General features: G+C 41.8%; 1 protein-coding gene across 1 annotated transcript in view; it reads right to left on the bottom strand.

Moving 5' to 3' along the window:
- Positions 1 to 22,032, bottom strand: part of spag16 (sperm associated antigen 16) — a 459,738-nt gene that overhangs the window by 203,589 nt on the left and 234,117 nt on the right. Inside the window, exon 12 of the mRNA XM_031892910.1 lies at positions 7,068 to 7,253. Within this exon, the coding sequence (XP_031748770.1) occupies positions 7,068 to 7,253 (186 nt within the window). The remainder of the gene's footprint in view (positions 1 to 7,067; positions 7,254 to 22,032) is intronic.

The raw sequence follows: 22,032 nt of genomic DNA, 5'->3' as shown, positions 1-22,032 counted from the left end.
CCTCACCCAACCTCTTTATTCTCCTAGTCTCTTTTATTTACATGCTAGCATCTCATCTTTCTTCCCATTCAAAAATAGGAAACGACAATGAAACAAGCCAAATGGTCAGGAGCAGGAGGGGGGCCCACTTACACCTAGGCCCACCGGGAGTTTTCATGGTATCCTGGTGGGCCAGTCCGACACTGAGTATCACTTGCACCGTTAGGAGTAAGTGAGGCATATGTGCCTGATTGTTTTGCTGCAACTGCACTGTGGTGACTGACACAGGCTGCTGTGGGAACCCAGGAGCTTCAACTATGCAAACTTGACAGTGGCCAGCATTATTATTATGAAGCACATGGGTCCGTGGCCACCATTAATTCTGGAAATTAATGTTTCTTCCAGTAGTTTAAAGCTGCATTATTAGAACAGGAAGCTGGGACACAACCACTGCCCACTTAAATGCCAATAAAAACTCACCGGCACAATGTGCTATTAGCAAGTACTGTAACTAGAACATTCTGTGCCTACAGGTAACAGCCATGTGAGTGGGAGCACTTCTGTGAGTGCTTCCGTAGATGTGTAATGGTGAGTACATTTTTGTGATTTTTTTTCCCCTTTTCTGACCCTTAAATAACTAAAAATAAAAAAAAACCTTGGCAAATAATAACCTTTTGAAATGTCTAACTCAGAACTTCATATTCTGGCAAAAGCTCCTAAAAGAAAGCCATTACAGAATGGGAAGCAAAGCTATTTTTCTGTGAGCAAGGAATTTCATTTTTGATTACTAAATACAGTGGGATAACTACAGTATACAAGTGACGGGATTTCACTTTCTCTCTGCCCTTTCCAATTCAAAGCCAGTTTAGATACAGACAGAATATATTACCATGATAAGAGTGCCAGAAATCATCTTTGGAGGTTTTATGTGCTTAATATTTATTCTTGGCCCTAAAAAAGATGAATATTCTTCAAATCCAAGTAGGAACAATGTCTATGATGTCTATCGGTAATAACAGGAAGGCAATCTAATGTTACTAGGTTTCTCAGCCAAAAGGGTCTATGGCCCACCAAACTTTTGTCCGCATAACCCATGTCACAAACATATACTGTTATGGGATCCATTATCCAGAAAGCTCCAAAATATAGGAAAGTCATCGCCCATAGAGTTTATTTTAGGCAAATAATTCCAGTTTAAAAAAAATGATACTCTTTTTTTCTGTAATAATAAAAAGTACCTTGTACTTTTGTAGGCAAAACAATCCTATTTGGGTATATTTAATGCTTAAATTATTTTTTAGTAAACGTAAAGAACAAGTAAACCTTTTTTTTTCTATATCAGTAAAATAACTCTAAACAGCCTCCAGAATTACCTACCTTTGTCCCAGCATTCTGTCTGACCTGGTTCCTCAGTTAGAAGTTGATCATTTCCTTTGCTTCCTTGTGCAGAGTGAAGCCCCGCCCCCTGAACAGGAAGTGGGGGTGGGGCTTCACTCTGCACAAGGAATGCCTAGCCTTAATAAAAATCCACCCATGCAGCCTTCCAAATGAACTCAAACTCATAGCAAACTAGCTTATAGGTGGTCAAAATGTCCAAGGGATCACAATTTTAACATCAATACATGTTATTTTTTTTTAAATTTAACTTTGTATCATTATACTTGTAGGGTTCTCTAGAAATTGGGTCCCCTAGGTTGGTTGCCCCCAGGATAGGCCCCAGGGAGGGTAACACTTTAGTAGTGGGACACCTTGGGTGGTTTGGCACTATAAGGGTTAACTGGGATTTAGTTTCCCTGCAGTTCAATAGTTAGACCACAGGGTGCACACAGTATATAAGGCTGTGCAGCCATGTGCCTGCAGGTCTTTTAGCCTGGGACCCCTCTTGGATAAGAGGTACACCACAGGTTAGCATTAGACAGTTAGAGATTTGTTATAGACCACTCTAGGAGTGGGAGACAGGTTATCTAGTTGGGCAGCGTGGCCCCGACAGGAGGTTTAATGGATTAAGATCCACCAGCACTCATAGCTGGAGTCAGGGTATAAGTGCTAAGTATAGGAGATTAGCCTAATCCAGGGGTATCTAAGTGGAAGTACCGGGGTGAGGTCTGCTGAGGGGGTGTCCGCTTGGCGGGAGTACCGGGAAGTGCCCTAGAGAGGGGCTTCTGGCGAGAAGTACCGGAGGGAACCCCTAAAGGGAATCATCTGGCGTGTAGTACTGCTAATATCTCGTGGAGAGAGGGTCTCTTAAGGAAGAGGGAGTATACCCTGACTGCCTCATGGTTCCTGTGCATAATCTGCCTGTCTGATACAACTGTACAATAAATAAGTTCCACTGGTTAAACATCAATCCAGTGTCCTGTCTCTGCATATCTGGAGGATCCACCTGCCTGGTAAGCAACTACCCCGGGGAGGGGGCAAGGTGCCAGGAGTGTTGGGAGTCCTCACACTGCAGTACCGTATTAGGTCCCAGGAGGGGAGTGATAGTTCATTCTATCCCTATTCTGGGTGGAGGCACGCCAAAGTATAAAGTATCAGCTGTTCCCCAAAGTAAGCGGGGCTCAGGATCTCTGAAAGCGCCAAGTATAGTGACATATCAGCAGGTAGTGCCACAATTAAAGATAAAGTGGGCTACATTTGGAGGCACTGCTGAGATTTCGAAACAGCAGCAAAAGAACAGCAGGAACAGTGCAGAAGGGCCATAACAGCATTTGGGCCTAGTGTAAATCTGGAAGCCTGACCTCCGTATGGGATAAATTTTGGGCACCCTGAATCTGTATCCAGTGAGGGATAATTGGCGCCAAAAGAGCAGAGGAGTTGCCCTGGGCCAATCAGATTGCAGGCTTGTGGCGCCAAACAGACCCGGGAAATTCCGTGGGAAGCCCCGTGAGGAGGAGGAGGCAGAACAGTTCTGATTGTTGGAGCCGCCCCTTAGAGCGTTTAGCCAACCGTGTGGCTGGGAAAGTGCGCCAAACAGAGTGGGCGCGACTTGACCGGTGACGTCATCGCGGCCATTTTGGGCAGATCGTGTGTGGCTGTGCTAAGGGAAGGAGCTGAGTGTTGGAAGAGAGCCATCAGCATGCCCAACCAAAGCAAGCTTGTGCCATCGGGGTCTGAGTCCCCAACGCTCCCCAAGCCACCAAAGAGACAGGGGGTGCGGATGGAGGATACCGGTCGGCGTTTCATTTGGGCCGGCAGCTTTGCAGAAATGAAAGTGCATGACACTCTGCACTGGATGGTGCCCCTCTGTGGCGGCTGTGAAGCCGAGTCCTTTGGATCGATGAAGCATCCCGGGGCCCTGTGCACCACCTGTGACCGGCCGTACTGGAGTGGCCCGTTTGGAGCAGGTCCCAGAGGCCAGCAAGTGCTGGAAATTGAGGCCGTGGACGAGGCCTATGCCGCCATCACCCTCAGTGATGAGGAGGAGGCGGATTCGCGGGGAAGTCCTGCTGCCCGCCCTAGTTCCACCCAGGAGGGGGACGTTATGGATCCGGCGGCTGAACCGGAGGGAGAGGAAATTCACCCCGCGGCTGAACCGGAGGAAACAGCTACCGGTGCGGAGGGTGAATCTGAGTGGGCCAGCGCTCCCGCCACTGTTGACTGGGCGGTGGAAGCTGCGGCCGAGGCGGTGAGTACCCAGGGGACCCTGAGTGACTCGTGGGTTAGACCAGATGTACTGGCAGGGGGTGACGCTACTCAAGCTACCTGCCCCAGGGGCCGGAAAGGCCGGCGGGGACCCCGGCGGGGCCGCTACCAGGGCACCAGGGATAAAGAGTGGGAAGAATTCATGGGGCCCCCATCACCAGCGCCCTCTGAAACGGGTCAGGAGGAGGTTCTAGCCCCACCATCCTATTTGCAGTCCCTGAGGGATGCTACATCAGAACGGCGACCACCCTCATATCACAGGGGGGGATTCATTCATCCAGTGAATACACCCCAGGGGGTGATGACTCTGGGGAAGAGGCCACAGCAGACCAGGGCCCTATGTTCGCTTCCCCTTCCAGCTTTGTAGCACCGCCTAAAATCAGCCCACAGGAAGAGAAGCAGTTTTGGGTGCTGCCTGGACAGGCAGACCCAGCAGTATTCCGCTCAGTGTCTAGGATCCAGCGGGTGATAAACTTTAGGGTGCACATGATGTGGGGCTACTACATGCCCTATGCCCCTTTGTGGGTATACGAGCGGATGGGGCATATGCTGGAAGAGTGGGTCGTGGAGGAGATCCAGAGGAAGAAAAAGATGCCCCTAAATATCCTAAGTAGCTCTGACAGAGCCAAGCGCAGGCAAGCCTGGAAATTTGTGCGGGCCACTGAACAGGAGTGGTGGTGGGGCCGCACAGTTCTAAAACATGCGGTGCAGAGCTGTGGGAAGTATAACCCCAAGCCCCGCTACTTTAGTATTGAGGACACTCTGGAGAGTGGCCGCACTGTAGAAAAGCCACATCCCAGGTATTATACCCCCTATGAGGATGTCAAGCAGCGTTTCACCTATCTCGTGTGAAGGGGGTGCTTAAGGAAAATTGCCTTGTCAGTTTAAGCACGTGGAGGCCTGGACTGCCTGCCACTACTCCCAACCAGGGGAGTGTTCATCTGTTAAGGGGAGATGCCCCAAGTTATAGCCCAGGAGGGCTTGGCAGCTGCCGGCTGGAGATGCCACTTGTGTTGAGTATCCCCACCCGTTTGGTGGAAGACCCCAGGAGGTGCCGGGCACCAGGGGGTAAGGACTCCCTCAAGGAGGAGGAGGGAGTAGTAAAGGAGCTGTTTAATAAAAATTTCTTTTGTTTTTGAGAGATCATTGTCCTGTGCATTTCTGAGTATGTGTGCAATTTCTTTCAGGAAAAAGGACTTTGGGACTTATACCAAGACTTTGGGAGTGGGGGAAAGGTAAAAGTGTGTTTATTGTTTCTTCCCCAGGTAATTTAGGTTTCTGCGCAGACACCGCGAGGGACCATGGAAGAAGTATTGGGTATAAGAAATGTGTGGGTAAAATGTATATGTTTGGTTAAAGGTATGTCAGCCAGGAGGTGACATTTTTTGTCAAGGGGGAGAATGTAGGGTTCTCTAGAAATTGGGTCCCCTAGGTTGGTTGCCCCCAGGATAGGCCCCAGGGAGGGTAACACTTTAGTAGTGGGACACCTTGGGTGGTTTGGCACTATAAGGGTTAACTGGGATTTAGTTTCCCTGCAGTTCAATAGTTAGACCACAGGGTGCACACAGTATATAAGGCTGTGCAGCCATGTGCCTGCAGGTCTTTTAGCCTGGGACCCCTCTTGGATAAGAGGTACACCACAGGTTAGCATTAGACAGTTAGAGATTTGTTATAGACCACTCTAGGAGTGGGAGACAGGTTATCTAGTTGGGCAGCGTGGCCCCGACAGGAGGTTTAATGGATTAAGATCCACCAGCACTCATAGCTGGAGTCAGGGTATAAGTGCTAAGTATAGGAGATTAGCCTAATCCAGGGGTATCTAAGTGGAAGTACCGGGGTGAGGTCTGCTGAGGGGGTGTCCGCTTGGCGGGAGTACCGGGAAGTGCCCTAGAGAGGGGCTTCTGGCGAGAAGTACCGGAGGGAACCCCTAAAGGGAATCATCTGGCGTGTAGTACTGCTAATATCTCGTGGAGAGAGGGTCTCTTAAGGAAGAGGGAGTATACCCTGACTGCCTCATGGTTCCTGTGCATAATCTGCCTGTCTGATACAACTGTACAATAAATAAGTTCCACTGGTTAAACATCAATCCAGTGTCCTGTCTCTGCATATCTGGAGGATCCACCTGCCTGGTAAGCAACTACCCCGGGGAGGGGGCAAGGTGCCAGGAGTGTTGGGAGTCCTCACACTGCAGTACCGTATTAGGTCCCAGGAGGGGAGTGATAGTTCATTCTATCCCTATTCTGGGTGGAGGCACGCCAAAGTATAAAGTATCAGCTGTTCCCCAAAGTAAGCGGGGCTCAGGATCTCTGAAAGCGCCAAGTATAGTGACATATCAGCAGGTAGTGCCACAATTAAAGATAAAGTGGGCTACATACTACTCATACTATACATATCGTCCATCAGATAGGTATAGGTATTGCCGGAAAACATTACGGACTGCAGTAAATTGCATGTGAATAATGATTAAACATTAGAACTGGCAATTTTAATAAAATGAAGCTTATAACCTTGCGGTACATATTTATGTTTCCAAAGGAAAGTCTTTATTAATCTTGCTGGGCTACTATATGTATTGGTGTAAAGTGGCATGGATGGCATATTTGCTGTGAGGCAGCAGAGCGTTATCATACTATGAAATGAAATGAGCTGCTTGATGAAATACAACATTCTTTTCAGCTGCTGAGGACAGAGATTACACTCGCTAAGGCAGTTATTTAGTGGCTATTTCTTATTTACTGTTTATCACAGCCTGTTGGAAGAGAGACGGTTGCTGGTATAGCTGTGATATGCTACCGTATACCAGGGGTATTTTAAAGTGTTATTATGTTTTTTTTTGTAACCTCCACAATTTCATATTTGATGGATGACACAAACTACCTTTTGAATGTCTCAGTGGGCAAAGAAAACCAAAGAAAAGGGAGGTCAATTATGGATTTTACTCATGTTAACCTTTGCTGTCAGACAGTCTCTGCAGATTAACTAAAGGTGACTGTGGATGGAGTGGTGTCACCACTGAAAGATGAAAGGTATATTTGAGATTTCATACCTGGCAAACAGCTACCAATTACTGTAACAGTGAATAGGTACCAACAGTAACTAATACACCAAAAAGTGCTTTTAAATGAATTTTTTCACTGAAAGAGTTGGAGATAGCAAATACATAAGAACTGAAGGTAAAAATACCTTAAGGCAGACATGAGTTTTGTTTCCAACACATGTAACAAAGCTTAAGTTAATTAGTTCTAAAATGTTCTGCAAGAGAAAGCCAACATAATCAGATTTTAGAAGGAGAAGCCAAAAAGAAAGACTCTGCGGTGCTCATTAAAAGTAACATGTTCGATTCCCTAGCAAAAAATGACAAAATGTTTCTATGCTCATCCAGTGCACAGGCTGCAGACCTGGGAAATATATTATTTAATTCATTCTTGTAACAGAAAATGACTGACCTGTTGAGATCCCAAATCTTGCTGTTGCCATCCAAGGAACAAGAGGCCAGAAAATCTCCGCAACTGTGCCAAGAGCATCCCCATACTGCCTGTGTGTGACCTTCCAACGTTAATATGCATTCTGACTTTGAAAAGTCCCACAGCCGTACAGTCTTATCGCCGGACACAGTTGCTAACTTGGTGCCTCTGTGATAAAAAAAAAAAAAAGAGAAAGAAAGAAAATTTTAACTGGATTACAGACTATTTATAGCTAAAATAGAAATATTAAAAAATAAAATATGTCCACCATTCTCCTTGAGCATATAGTGAATAAATAGTGGGATATAAGACTATGAAGGTTGGGATTCTAGATACAATAGCAAAAAAGGGAAAGTTGTGCTCAAGCACTAAATTTTAAACCATTAGGCGGGGGTGCAATGACATTGTGACCACAAAATACATATAGAAAACAACAAGAAATCCTCTGCACACCTGAAACTTATTTGCTTTCAAGGTTAAAACCCCCAAGTGGTTGCCCTTTTATTGGCTCCACTTGGATCACCTGACTGTAGCTGGGAAAGGTGGGACCTACAACATGGATTCAAGATATAATAGTAGGAGGTACCAAGGTGAGGAATCCATATTATAAAGAGGAAGGTGACACTAAGGGATCAGAAATGCCAGACAATATAAGGGGGTGCACAAATAAACAACAAGGGGTTCTAGATAATGTAGGGAAAGGTACTGCTATGTGTTCATGAATTCCTTATATAATAAAGGATGCGTCACTATTGTGGCAAGACCAGTAGGTTCCTACCAGGAGAATACTTATACATGACAATTGCCCTGTGCTATTATTTAAGCCTTTGCTGGAATAAGATCTGCTAAAGAAAACAAACAACATACAGACATGTCAGGAATGTTTCAGAATAAAATGAACACTCCCAGTCACTTACATAGCATATGATTGAAATATATATACTGGTGAGGGAAAAAACAGTCATTTAGGAGGATCAACCTGTATTCTGTTTGTTCAATCTATTCCAAGTAGCAGCTTTTCTGTTGTAATAATATAGTGACTCATATTATTATTGCAAAGTTTATACCTTTTAAAGGAACAGTAACACCAAAAAATTAAAGTCTATAAAAGTAAATAAAATATAATGTGCTGCTGCCCTGCACTGGTAAAAGTTGTGTGTTTACTTCAGAAAGTCTACTATAATTTATATAAATAAGCTGCTATGTAGCCATGGGGGCAGCCATTCAAAGGAGAAAAGGCACAGGCACTTAGCAGATAACAGATAAAACACTATTGTATTCTACAGAGCTTATCTGTTATCTGCTATTAGAGATGTAGCGAACCTCACAAAAAAAGTTCGCGAACCCGTTCGCGAACTTCCGCCAAAAAGTGCGAACTTTGCGAACCCCATAGACTTCAATGAGAAGGCGAACTTTAAAACCTAGAAAAGCCATTTCTGGCCAGAAAACTGATTTTAAAGTTGTTTAAAGGGTGCCACGACCTGGACAGTGGCATGCAGGAGGGGGATCAAGGGCAAAAATTTCTCTGAAAAATACGTTGTTGACACAGCGTTGCGTTTTGTGCTGTAAAGGGCAGAAATTACACTAAATTTCTAAACTTGTGTAATAAACTGCTTTAAAACGTCCGGCGTCTACATGCCAATCAAGTCGTGTAAAGGTTACAGCCGGTTCACACGCAAAGACAAATCGCCGCAGTAGTGGATACGGAATATATTATTGCTGGTGGAAAAACATCGCTCAGGTGATTTTATTGCAATGCAATGTCACTACTATGTGTAACGTGTTTGGTGCACTACTATGAATAACAGCAAACAGCACTGGACACGTTAAAGAACAGTAACTTAAATTTAAAAAAAAAAAAGTGATCTCTGGTTGGTGCTGGGGGTGAACTACTAGGAGCAGCACACCAGTCCCCAACACAGCTAGACTAATAGCACTCGGCTCTATAAATTACAGTAGCAAAGTAAAAAAACACAAATAAAAAAAAATGATGTGAATATGTGGTTGGTGCTTAGTGCACTACTATGAGCAGCACACCTGTCTCCAACACACACAGATGGAGCTGCAGTACACAATGAAAAGAAGAGTAACAGTAATCAGAAAATTAAAGCAGTCCTTACAAGACTATTGGGTTACAGCAGATGAGATCAGCAGGACAGCTGTCCCCAGCAGCTACATACAGAGCAGTAGAAAGTAGATTACTAGTTAGCAAAGCTACCTAAACTGTCCCTCAAACCCCTGCACAGCTCTCTCCCTATGCTAACTCATCAAGCACACACAGGCAGAATGTAAAATGGCTGCTGGGCTTCGGTTTATATATGGAAGGGAGTGGTCCAGGGGTGATCCAGGAGGGAGAGCTGCCTGATTGGCTGCCATGTATCTGCTGGCTCTGGGGTGAGAGGTCAAAATTTGGCTCCAGCTAAGGCGAACCCAAAATTGCGAACTTCGCTAAAAGTTTGCGAACTTGCGAAAACCCGATTTTCGTGCGAATTAGTTCTCCGGCAAACAGTTCGCTACATCTCTATCTGCTATGTAACCTGTGCCTTTTCTCCTTTTTTCCAGCTTGAATGGCTGCCCCCGTGGCTACACAGCAGCTTATTATATAAATTATAGTAGTGTTACTGTAGCAAACACACCAGTTTTGCCAGTGCAGGGCAACAGTGCATTATATTTTTATTACTTTAAAACTCTTTCATTTTTTGGTGTTACTGTTCCTTTAATGTATTTTCGCCTAATCTGAAGACTACATTTCGTAGGCAAACCTACTGTGCAATGTTATTAATGATAAATATCCCTTATGTAAAAACTTACTCCAATGAACTCTATTGAGAACAATTGCTATTCCCTTACAATGGCTGTTGTTTTTATACTAAACCATCTTTTCATTTTACTTTAATTGTTTTTGATTTTGACTATAAAATACAACACCTTGAAAACTAAAGGAAAAAAAAAAAAATTAAAGCAAAACCAAAATGGACGGGCAAGATTCAACAGAATTGTTGAAATGTGGCCCGGCTATAGTGCCGATAACTAAAAACTATTTTAGCAGCAACAATATATTAGGTTTGACTGAGTTCTCGCTTCAGTATCTCTTGGGCAATACGAGCTCACTCTGGGATCCTGCAGCTTCAAGACAGAAGCAACTACAAGCGAGTAATTGTTTTTAGAGAGCACAGAGAATGGATTCAAGTTCAGGGAAGCACAATCATCTCTAAATTGACGTCCCTTGAACCAATTAAGCAATTTCAAGCTCAGTAAACATTGCTGAGGTCAATGGAATGGACAATTTTATTGAGTTTGTACTTAATGGCTGCACCCTGGCTTATTTGTTAAATACCTCTGAAGCAGAAGTCACAATAACAACCTTCTTCGTCTCCTCGATTGAGAAAGGTCAGCTTAGGTGTGTATAAGAGATGCGTAAACTCTTGTCAAAGGCTTAGATTGGATTAGTTATTTGGGTTAGAACAAGTTTGTACTTCAGCGTAGATTTGCTGCGTAATGTCTGCAACTTCTGACTTACAAGACTGAAGGCAAGATAGGGACAAAGTACAGGAACAGTGATAATAGAGAAGCCTGCATGAACAACAGTTATGAAAAGCATTTATACTTAATAATCATGTTATTTAATGGAATGCACATTTATATTCTAGCCACCATTAGTGTGCCTACTGCTGAAGAAACTGCAAGGACATTCTGTTATAACATGCCTGTGGTACAGTCATGAATATCAATAAATCAACAGTTAGGTTTTGTTTGGTCCAACTTGCACCTTGCAGTTACAGTCAGACCGTGATATATTGTACAGTGCTAAAATCAGTTTAAATATGCAGGCATTTCTGTAGCATATTAAAAAAAAACCTATCACTATTGCAATGTAAAAAAAATGAATATACTGCATCTGTTTAGCAGGACAGGCGGAGTGATGCTTCTTGCTGCATATAAAACTAAAACCATCTGCTAAGGAGGAGCGGAGGAAAGACACGCTGCCTGCCAGCACCCTAGGAGAGTAGAGCCAGGGCATGGAGTTGTGCTATATCTATCCTTTCCTCCAAGGGGCCCCTGTGATGCTCTTTCTGTCCTGTCTTAAAGCAAACCTTAAGAAGAGAGAGTAACTCCCTATAAAAAAACCTGTGAGCCACATTCAAATGTATAGAGTTGGCGGAGCAACACATAAAATAAAGTTCCTGGCAAGCCACTGGTTGGGGGTCACTGCTGTAATGCAAAATCACAAAAAATCTAAATTATTGTGGACTCTTACTCCATAATGTAGAATGATTCACATGGCACATGGCTCACATGGCATGGGATGGATGCTCACTGATTCATGTGGAATGGAAACAATGCAAACTGGGTAGCTTTCAAATTTGTCAGATACATCCAAAGCAGTATCCGTAAAACCTGGATGAAGGTTCTGTTGATCTGACCATGCTGTGCCACAGGTTCATACACCATTATATATGATATTTCTGACATGTCAGAGACACCGCAAGATTTTGGTCCATATTTACATTTGAACAAGGCCACAAATAATGCATTTTTATGCAGCTAAACCCTCAATTCCAGAGGTTGCTGGGTGAGTTGCACCTGATGCTATTACAGCCGACGTGTCAAAATTATTATAACTGAGTGCAGACTTAGCTGTAAATTGAATACAACTGTGCTGCAAGTTTGCTAAATCTGGTTAAAGAAATTTCTGGTTTGTCATGAGAGTGACACATGCGGCCGGTTCTTTGGCTGCAAATGTGCTGTGCCTATTGACAAAGGGAATTCAGGGAACCATGAAGCTACAGCCTGGTCTGAATGTAGCTCCAGGGTTCCACTGCATTAATAGGTGTACCTGCGCTTATTTCGGAATAGGAGGTTGGGTGCACCCTCCACATGGCAATACCCCAAAATGTATCTGTAATTAAACACAATATTTTAACCATGTGAATTTTAATGCATGTGCTGTATATGTGTTTTTGCTGCAAGTCTACACATATATCAGGGAGATAAAATTCTAGAGGGAGTCGCATGGGAACAAAGAATACAATCTTTCCCTACAGAGGAAAAAAATGCAGTTCAAAGTATCAATATGGCACACAGTCCAATGACTCAGGGGTTAAGCAATATAGGTGACCAGACTTGGGGGAATTAAAAGACTGTCAGTGATTGAAGAACATGGCTGCCACAGAGTGAGAATTAAGTGTCAGATTTAACACCATGGTCCACTGACCAATTATAGACCAATTCCATATTTGATAAAAGGGATAGAAATCTCTTCCAAGCAAATCTGGCATTTGCCCTTGGTTTGTTTTAACATTTGTACAGAGTTATTATCCAGTCTATGAGATGACCGTAGAGCACTGAAAGAGATGGTTGCAACTATGCTGCCCTTTAGCACCCTATTCAATAAGCAGCCCGGCACTCATTAGGTTACACTATAGCGGCAAGCACGCGACTGAATCATCCAGCCAGCATCCATATTCATGATGGCGTCAATCACTATGTGTGAGGAAGCGCCAAATTAATAGAAAATTTTGCAACAACAGAAGCAAATAAACAATCTTCATATGCCATCTGTGGGTAATTAGTTAGCAGCAAGCCATCTCTTCTGTCGAGTTTGTAATAGGGATCTTTTTTCCCTTAATTTATGTAAATTTCCACACTTTTTAGGCAAAACAAATTATGCAAACTGTTGCTTTATAATGAAAAGTAAACTTTGTTTACAGTTCAGTGGGTAAAATTCTTTTATCATGAAACAGTTGGATGCTCCCACAGGAAAGTGCAATTTCTATTTTTTTTTTACTGTCTTTGGAATCCTTGAAATGCACAATGAAAGTAAGTGAAGGCTCTGATCTCCTAAACTTCAGTTTTGTATTCTGCATAGCTCTCAGAGCCATTAGCACTTCTGATAACCTTTGCTGAGTGGGTTTATATATGCCCATTAAGTAATGCAGACTGAAGTGCTAACACATTAGCGTTATCCCAGCAGACTTCTTATGGCCACCCACTCATACACAGAAAGAATTGGAAAGAATGGGTAGACTTTATCATAAATAACATAACTATCAAAAAAACTTACCTACATTTCTGTTTCAATAAATACATCTCCACTCTCTGTTATAGCTTATTAGTATAAGAAACTGTCTTGCTTTGACATTGCTGCTATTGTAGGCCTCTGTATTGTGAATAATGGCACCATATGGGGCTGTCTGTATGTATCATTGTTGAAGATGGCAGTCACATGTAGATGCGGGCACAGATGGCTCTTTCCATTACTATAAACATCTATTTATATACGCCGTAACTTTACCCTTGTCAGTCAGGTACACGGAGCTGTAAAGTGGGGCGGTGATGAAAAGAAGATTCTATATTCACCTCTATGTGTTATATTATGTGACTTGCTATTACACGTACTTGTTCAGCACTGCATCTCATCCATTTAAAAAACAACTACAAAAGATGTAATGGGATATGTGATTTGTTTTCCACTTAAGAGGAAGAAACATTTATTAATAAATTATTAAACTGCAAGCATCCCCCAACATATGTGTTTAACAGCATGGGTCCTGTATGCCAATGTGCTCACATATTGCATTTATTTTGGGCTGGAAAGCGGGAGCCTGTCTCAGCATACTGTACTTTAGGCATATTATAGTTACGAGTGTAAATTTGCTCAAGGTTATTTGACTCCTCTTCCACAAATCCCACTTACAATACATTTTTGAATGGGGGGTTTCACCCTATGTATAACTGTATTAAAAATGTGTATTTCTTCATATGACCCTTGCCCATATGGGCAGGGTCTTTTGTATTTGGTTTCTTGTTCTAGATGCATTAAAAGGGTGGTTCACCTTTAAGTCAACTTTTTTTATGTTAAAGAATGGCTAACTCTAAGCAACTTTTCAATTGGTCTTCATTGTTATAGTTTTTGAATTATTTGCCTTCTTCTGCCCCGACAGTCAAAAATCTATTGCTCTGTGAGGATACAATTCTATTGTTATGGTTACTTTTTGTTACTGTATTTATCTTTCTTTTCAGGCCTCTCCTATTCATATACCAGTCTCTTATTCATACCACTGCCTAGTTGCTAGGACTGCTACACAAAAAAAACAAACCACAAATAATAACAAAAAAAAAATGAAGACCAACTGCAAATTGTCTCATTAGCACTCTACATCATACGAAAAGTTAATTTAATGGTGTACAACCCCCTTCAGGACATTATACTGATTTGGAGTTATACAACAGTGCAGTTTATGTGGATTTCCCTAATAATCAAACACAAATCTGAGATATGTTTAACCTACAAGCATACAAAAAAGAGAGGGGGATTGATCAATGCACATTCTCTGGTCCCCTGTTTCATTAGTAAATTGTAGATTGGTAAGCCACCATACCACGTCAAGGTAAACCCCGTATGGTGATCCTATCTATTTACCTCTGGTCATATTTTTCAAAGGCTGGCACTCCCGTGCATAGTAGCCAAACATGACAAAGACAGTCTTGTTTAACCTAGAGGTTGATATACTACTTCTTGTAGAATAGTACATATTACAGCACATTAGCAAGGGTTAAAGCATGATGGTAGCTCTTGTCTAGCAACCTTAGAAATTGATATTGGAAGCTAAATTCCACAATGAAAGTTTTTTCTAAATTTTCCAGGGGTGGATTTGCCCAGCAGAGAGAATCCTGTATGCTCTGTTTCCTCCCTACTTTCTTCTTGATTCAAATGATCATCACTAAAGGCAATAAATACATTATTTTCTACAACAGCACCATATCTCCATTCTGAAGTCTCTTCAGAGTGTAATATTGTCAACCAGAAATTGCACATTTCTCCCATTACATTGGAAAGGTGGTTGACATGTAGGCATGATTGAATATCTACTTTGGAGAGTTAAAGGGCACAAAAAGGTTGATTACAAGGAAGCTTTATGTCAGATTTAAGTTTGCTTGTAGTCTGCACTGAGAGATAACATAAAACTACATCTACAAGGTCAGTAATATAGGGGAATTCCAAGTGGATCCCTCTGTCAGCTCATCCTCCATAAAACCAAGGGTATGCTGCAGACCAAGGTAAGAGTTTCCCTCATTGATGTTACAAATAAGTAAGCTTTGAGAAGTCAGATTATAAATGTGTGGTTGTTGCTTAACGCAATTTTTCTACTCTTACCCAACCATTCAATGCAATCCTCTAAAATTCCTAATCTAGGGTCCAAAGTACCCCAGCAACCAGGCTTTGATTTGAATTAGAAACTGGAATATTAATAGGAGATGGCCTGAATAGAAAGGTAAGCAATAAAAAGTAACAGTAACAATAAAATTGTAGCCTCACAGAGCAATTGTTTTTTGACCACCCCTTTGAAAGCTGGAAAGAGGCAGAAGAAGGCAAACAATGAAAAAAAATATAAAAAAAAAATAAAAAGTTAAAAAGTTGCTTAGAATAAGCCATTCTAAAACAAACTAAAAGTTAGCTAAAAGGTGAACAATTCTTTTCAATGCCTGCCCAAACAGCCATTACCCATCTCCCACTACAAAATGGTCTTCCCCTAATTCACAGATTGCTTGTTGACCACCCTAGTTTTTGTCCAATTAAACACAAGGAATTCCATTCATCACTACTACATTAGTAGCTGTGAATTCCACAGTCATTATTAAATTTCCCTTATATTACAAATATAGAAGTAATTACTGTACTGTACTGTATAACCTCTGGTGTTTGGATTTTTGCTTTTCTGGTTGGGGATCTTCGCTGTGAGTTTCCTCTGCCTTTTGTGTGTTTGTTTCTGGAATGTGTGTGCATGACATTAATATACATTCCTTACATTGTTTAAAATGTTTTGTTTACTATAGTTTTTTTAGTTTCCTCTTTGTACAATGCCACTTCCTACCTTTGCTGTTTATTAAAGGGCAGGGTTGAGGAGGCCAAATCCATCCCAGGAGGCACTATAATTTATTTAGATTCCTTGTATATAATCCAGCAACCAGGCAAGTCATGCCAACACTCTATTTAGTACATGCTGTAAAATTTCCTATTTCTTTTCTTTGAGTAAGAACAAGCAGCTACCTCCAATGAGCAGAAGGCTGTGAGAATACTTGCATTAGTTTTACAGAAAGTAAAATTAACTTCTTCATAGAGCACAGGCAAAACAGTGCCATTTGTAGAAGAAAATAAAAAATGAAAATAAACACCTAAGTAGTTTAACATTCGTCATTTCATTAGAAGAGAAAATCTTTATAAGCAGCTTCCTTTCAAAGACAATTTATCAACAGATAAAACCTTAATGCCATTATTAGGGGTGAGAATGCCTGAACTGTACCATTGACCCTGGGAAGCCTTAGCTGGGTTTGAGTTTTATTTTACACAACATGGCCATACATGTACCAATATTACTGTATGGAGGTTTTGTACAATATTTGTTGTGTGTATGGTGGGAGACGAGGCAACTAATATCGGGCAAAGCCTTGGATACGTGCCGTCTCTCTGAAGGCACCCGAACATTGGCAAAATGTTAATGCTGAAACATCAGCTAGAGGTAGAATTCTTTTGTTTCTACCTGCATATCTGAAGATTCAGTGAAATCCCGGAAGTTTCCTCTCAAGGCAACTTCCGCGATTTCACTGAAATTGCGCCATCGCGTATGCCATCCCAGTGGCGATTTAAATTTTCACCGGTGGGATGGCATTTCGGGGAGATTAGTCGCCCGTGAACAGGGAGATTTGTTGCGGGCGACTAATCTCCCCGTGTGCCAGAGCCCTTAACGTTAGTCAAGAAAACAAACAATCTTTCCTACAACCAATGGTCATGGGAAGGATTGTAATTGTAACATGTATGGCCACTTTAAGGTATTCCCCATCTGTTTGTTTTGCAGGCACCTAAGATAAAGCTATAAAACAGTTTAATCAGAGACATATCTTCCAATATACTACACAGAGCTTCTGTGTAACCTTTAGCCTTGGAACACACAAAACAAATTGATTTGCTTGGTTTCCAGTTCCAGCGAACTGGGGGGTGTCAAGGTATCACAAGGCCATCTAAATATATTGTACATGGTACATTAGCCAAATTATCTTTAGTCATTCAGCTTCCTGATCTGTAGATTACTGTCTTCCCCCGAGGAGCACTCCAGTCAGGATAAGTTAAAAAAATCTCCTGCACAAAAGACACAGGGGGTGCAATTTGAACCTGCAGATACTTAAAAAACACTGCCAAACTGTATTCATTTTATAGCCTGTGATGTTAGATTTCATACAATGAAGATTTATTTTATTTTTATATGTTTCTTGTTTACAAACCTTGAAATAGTGAAGTCATGGGCAATTCTACATTCTAAGTGGTTAGCAGCTATTCACAGAACATTATTTTGGTTCATGGTGTCTTACAAATTGATGTATAAAGAAGCAAATGTATTTTTCTTTCATTTTCTATTCAGGGAAAAAATTACCACAATATAATTGGCTCCTTAGGGGTGATTAAAAAATTGGAGATTAAAAAAATCCTCTTTTTATTTGCATATTTTATTTGCATGGGGGGGGGGCAACATTAATGTTGTTTTTATTGGGCTTGTTGGTGGCCTGCCTTGCTCTTAGGACTATTTATTATATTTATTTATATCCAATTAAAGGGCACCAGGAGCCAAAGACAATGTAGTGATACAGCAGGGATGATACAGAGCAGCAGAAGAGCATCACCAACACACCAAGGAGTCGCAGAACAATGGTCATTTCTTCTCTTAATAGGACTTTGGCATAGGAATTATTTTACTTTATTCAAGATAAAGATATAAACAGTTATATTTTTTCTGTATAAAGGAAAAATTAAATGTGGATAAAGCAAGACCCCCTTCAAGAAGACTGCACCATGACCCAGCCCATACTCACTGTACAACAAACGGAACTATCCTTACAGCTCTGCCTCCAGCAAATCTCTCAAGATTCTTTTTTTTTAATAAAATACTTTTATATCTGAATATTTTTGCCTGTTCAAAATATTATATGTGAGAAAGTCAAGGAAATTTATCTTATCTACATGCTTCTGCATTTTGCAGAAAAACAGTAGCTATCAAATCCAAAACTGTCACTGGCATTACTGATCCAGGGCAAAGAAAAGACCCACCTAATACAAACTATTTCTATTTTCCCTCAAGCAAAGGAAACCCATAGTAAATGCAAATTGTCCCTGGATCAGCATATCCCTTGTGTAAATGGATAACTGTAACCCGGCATATCCCGCTTATACAAAATGATCTAATCCGCTTTTGAAGGCATTATGTGATTCTGTGTGAGTAAACAAAAGCAGATGGTAGAGATTTGTACCGTGTTTGCCACAGATCGGAAAAAGGAAAAAGAAGGAGTTTCCAGTGGTAAAGTATAACAGGGGATGCATTAGATTTAAATGTTTACATATTAACAAGTTTACATGTTCTGAAACTGTAATATATATGTATATACTGTATACACATGCACACAGGCAGACAGAGTGTGGTTTATATAAAATGTAATTTTGACAAGAAAACATGAAATGAAAAGTCCATAGGAAGCAAAAACTAAGTATGGACAAGATAGAGATCTATTGGTTACCCAGATCCCACAACTGAACACCAACCACTGTGGCTGGCACTGGATATTCTGGGTATTTATAGTCTGCAGTAAATCTGTGCCCTCTCATATGCTCTCTGCCCTGTTTCCCAAACATACGGTCCCTCAGTGGGACACAGCAGGCACATAATCAGATAAAACTTATTCAATAAAATAAAGGAGAAGATTTGGGGGCGCATTCATTAAAGCACGAATTTCGGATTGTTAAAAGCACAACTGGAAAAAAATCGTAGTAACCACGATTATTGCTGATGTGCGTAAATTGCACGAAAATTTGTGGTGTGGTCGTACGAAAATAGCATAGTTGTGATCTGAAAGTTACGAAATCTTCGTATCCGAACGATCGTTAACAGCGTGAAAACCTTTCTGACTTTGATCCTTCTGTGCATGATTTTGGAAGCCTCCCATAGGGCTCAATGGCACTCTGCAGCTCCAACCCGGCCCAAGGAAAGTCTCCCATAGGGCTCAATGGCACTCTGCAGCTCCAACCTGGCCCAAGGAAAGTCTCCCATAGGGCTCAATGGCACTCTACAGCTCCAATCCGGCCCAAGGAAAGTCTCCCATAGGGCTCAATGGCACTCTGCAGCTCCAACCTGGCCCAAGGAAAGTCTCCCATAGGGCTCAATGGCACTCTGCAGCTCCAACCTGGCCCAAGGAAAGTCTCCCATAGGGCTCAATGGCACTCTGCAGCTCCAACCCGGCCCAAGGAAAGTCTCCCATAGGGCTCAATGGCACTCTGCAGCTACAACCTGGCCAAATGATAGTCGTTTTTGCAAAAGTATGAAAAGTACGACTTTTTCATGGAATAACGAACGTATCACAAAAAAGTCGTACTTTAGAAAAAAATCAAATTTTTTCTAATCGTGGTCAGCGTGCTTTAATGAATGTGCCCCTTAATGGGTAGGGTGTAGTTGTAGCTCCAGGGTTCCCCTGCGTAAATAGGCACAGCAGATCCTGACTTGGAATTGAAGGCAGGAAGGACTGAGCGCCGCCAAACCCAACCATATGAAAGTGAGAAGGGTGCATTTTGATGAAAATACCTTTAATGAAAGTGACTGTCTATGGCATCTTATTGCATCCCCTCTGGCATTTGCCAGAATCCACAGATTGCCAGTCCAGGCCTGTTGGACATAGTTACATCCAGAACCCCTGCAACCTCTAGTCCTACCTCACATGACAGAAACACAAGTCAGAACTGAATATGCAACAAATAAAGATTGCTATTGCAGCAGCTACTGAAACACTACAACACAAATAAGAGTCTAGGGAAACTACCTAAGGATGCTTTTATCAAAAGCCAATAAACATTCATTTTTTTGTATTTGTATTTTCTTTTTGTATATGTTTTATTAAGCAGTGTCCATTTTTGGGTAGTAATGCAAAGGTGCAGCAGAATGGCTCGGTGCTCACACAATCAGGCTGTTTTCATGTTGGGCCAGACCATTTGTCATAAACAATTGTGGAACACTTTTATTGTCATATTTTATAATTCACCCTATATTTGTTTTTATGTGTGTACTGCTAAGCTTCTATTTATATTGCATTAAAATACTGTTACATTATACTGTGAATGTGCTCCTTGAATTGTCCTTGTAATGAGGCACAATTAGCATTTCACTGCATGCAGAGAAAGGCATCTTAGTTTTCATGTTCCAACCTCATCTGCTGCTCTCTCACTATTCTGGGTTTGTCCCTGATCTTTGCAATTATGGAAATTTTCAGAACTAATTCTTACCTGAACTTTTATGTTACAGGTTGGGATTAGAGATGTAGCGAACTGTTCGCCGGAGAACTAGTTCGCACGAAAATCGGGTGTTCGCAAGTTCGCGAACTTTTAGCGATGTTCGCAATTTTGGGTTCGCCTTAGCTGGAGCCAAATTTTGACCTCTCACCCCAGAGCCAGCAGATACATGGCAGCCAATCAGGCAGCTCTCCCTCCTGGACCATCCCCGGACCACTCCCTTCCATATATAAACCGAAGCCCAGCAGCCATTTTACATTCTGCCTGTGTGTGCTTGATGAGTTAGCATAGGGAGAGAGCTGTGCAGGGGTTTGAGGGACAGTTTAGGTAGCTTTGCTGACTAGTAATCTACTTTCTACTGCTCTGTATGTAGCTGCTGGGGGCAGCTGTCCTGCTGATCTCATCTGCTGTAACCCAATAGTCCTTGTAAGGACTGCTTTTACTTCTGATTACTGTTACTCTTCTTTTCATTGTGTACTGCAGCTCCGTCTGTGTGTGTTGGAGACAGGTGTGCTGCTCATAGTAGTGCACTAAGCACCAACCACACATTCACATCATTTTTTTTTATTTGTGTTTTTTTACTTTTTTACTGTAATTTATAGAGCCCAGTGCTATTAGTCTAGCTGTGGGGGACTGGTGTGCTGCTCCTAGTAGTTCACCCCCAGCACCAACCAGAGATCACTTTTTTTTTATTATTAATTTTTTTTATTTTTTTTATTTAACTTACTGTTCTTTAATGTGTCCAGTGCTGTTTGCTGTTATTCATAGTAGTGCACCAAACACATTACACATAGTAGTGCACCAAACACGTTACACATAGTAGTGCACCAAACACGTTACACATACAGTGGTGTGAAAAACTATTTGCCCCCTTCCTGATTTCTTATTCTTTTGCATGTTTGTCACACTTAAATGTTTCTGCTCATCAAAAACCGTTAACTATTAGTCAAAGATAACACAAGTAAACACAAAATGCAGTTTTTAAATGAGGGTTTTTATTATTTAGGGAGAAAAAAAATCCAAACCTACATGGCCCTGTGTGAAAAAGTAATTGCTCCCTGAACCTAATAACTGGTTGGGCCACCCTTAGCAGCAATAACTGCAATCAAGCGTTTGCGATAACTTGCAACGAGTCTTTTACAGCGCTCTGGAGGAATTTTGGCCCACTCATCTTTGCAGAATTGTTGTAATTCAGCTTTATTTGAGGGTTTTCTAGCATGAACCGCCTTTTTAAGGTCATGCCACAACATCTCAATAGGATTCAGGTCAGGACTTTGACTAGGCCACTCCAAAGTCTTCATTTTGTTTTTCTTCAGCCATTCAGAGGTGGATTTGCTGGTGTGTTTTGGGTCATTGTCCTGCTGCAGCACCCAAGATCGCTTCAGCTTGAGTTGACGAACAGATGGCCGGACATTCTCCTTCAGGATTTTTTGGTAGACAGTAGAATTCATGGTTCCATCTATCACAGCAAGCCTTCCAGGTCCTGAAGCAGCAAAACAACCCCAGACCATCACACTACCACCACCATATTTTACTGTTGGTATGATGTTCTTTTTCTGAAATGCTGTGTTACTTTTACGCCAGATGTAACGGGACACGCACCTTCCAAAAAGTTCAACTTTT

This window comes from Xenopus tropicalis, chromosome 9 (genome assembly GCF_000004195.4).
Source record: "Xenopus tropicalis strain Nigerian chromosome 9, UCB_Xtro_10.0, whole genome shotgun sequence".
NCBI lineage: Eukaryota > Metazoa > Chordata > Amphibia > Anura > Pipidae > Xenopus > Xenopus tropicalis.
This window is presented reverse-complemented; position numbering and strand designations above follow the sequence as displayed.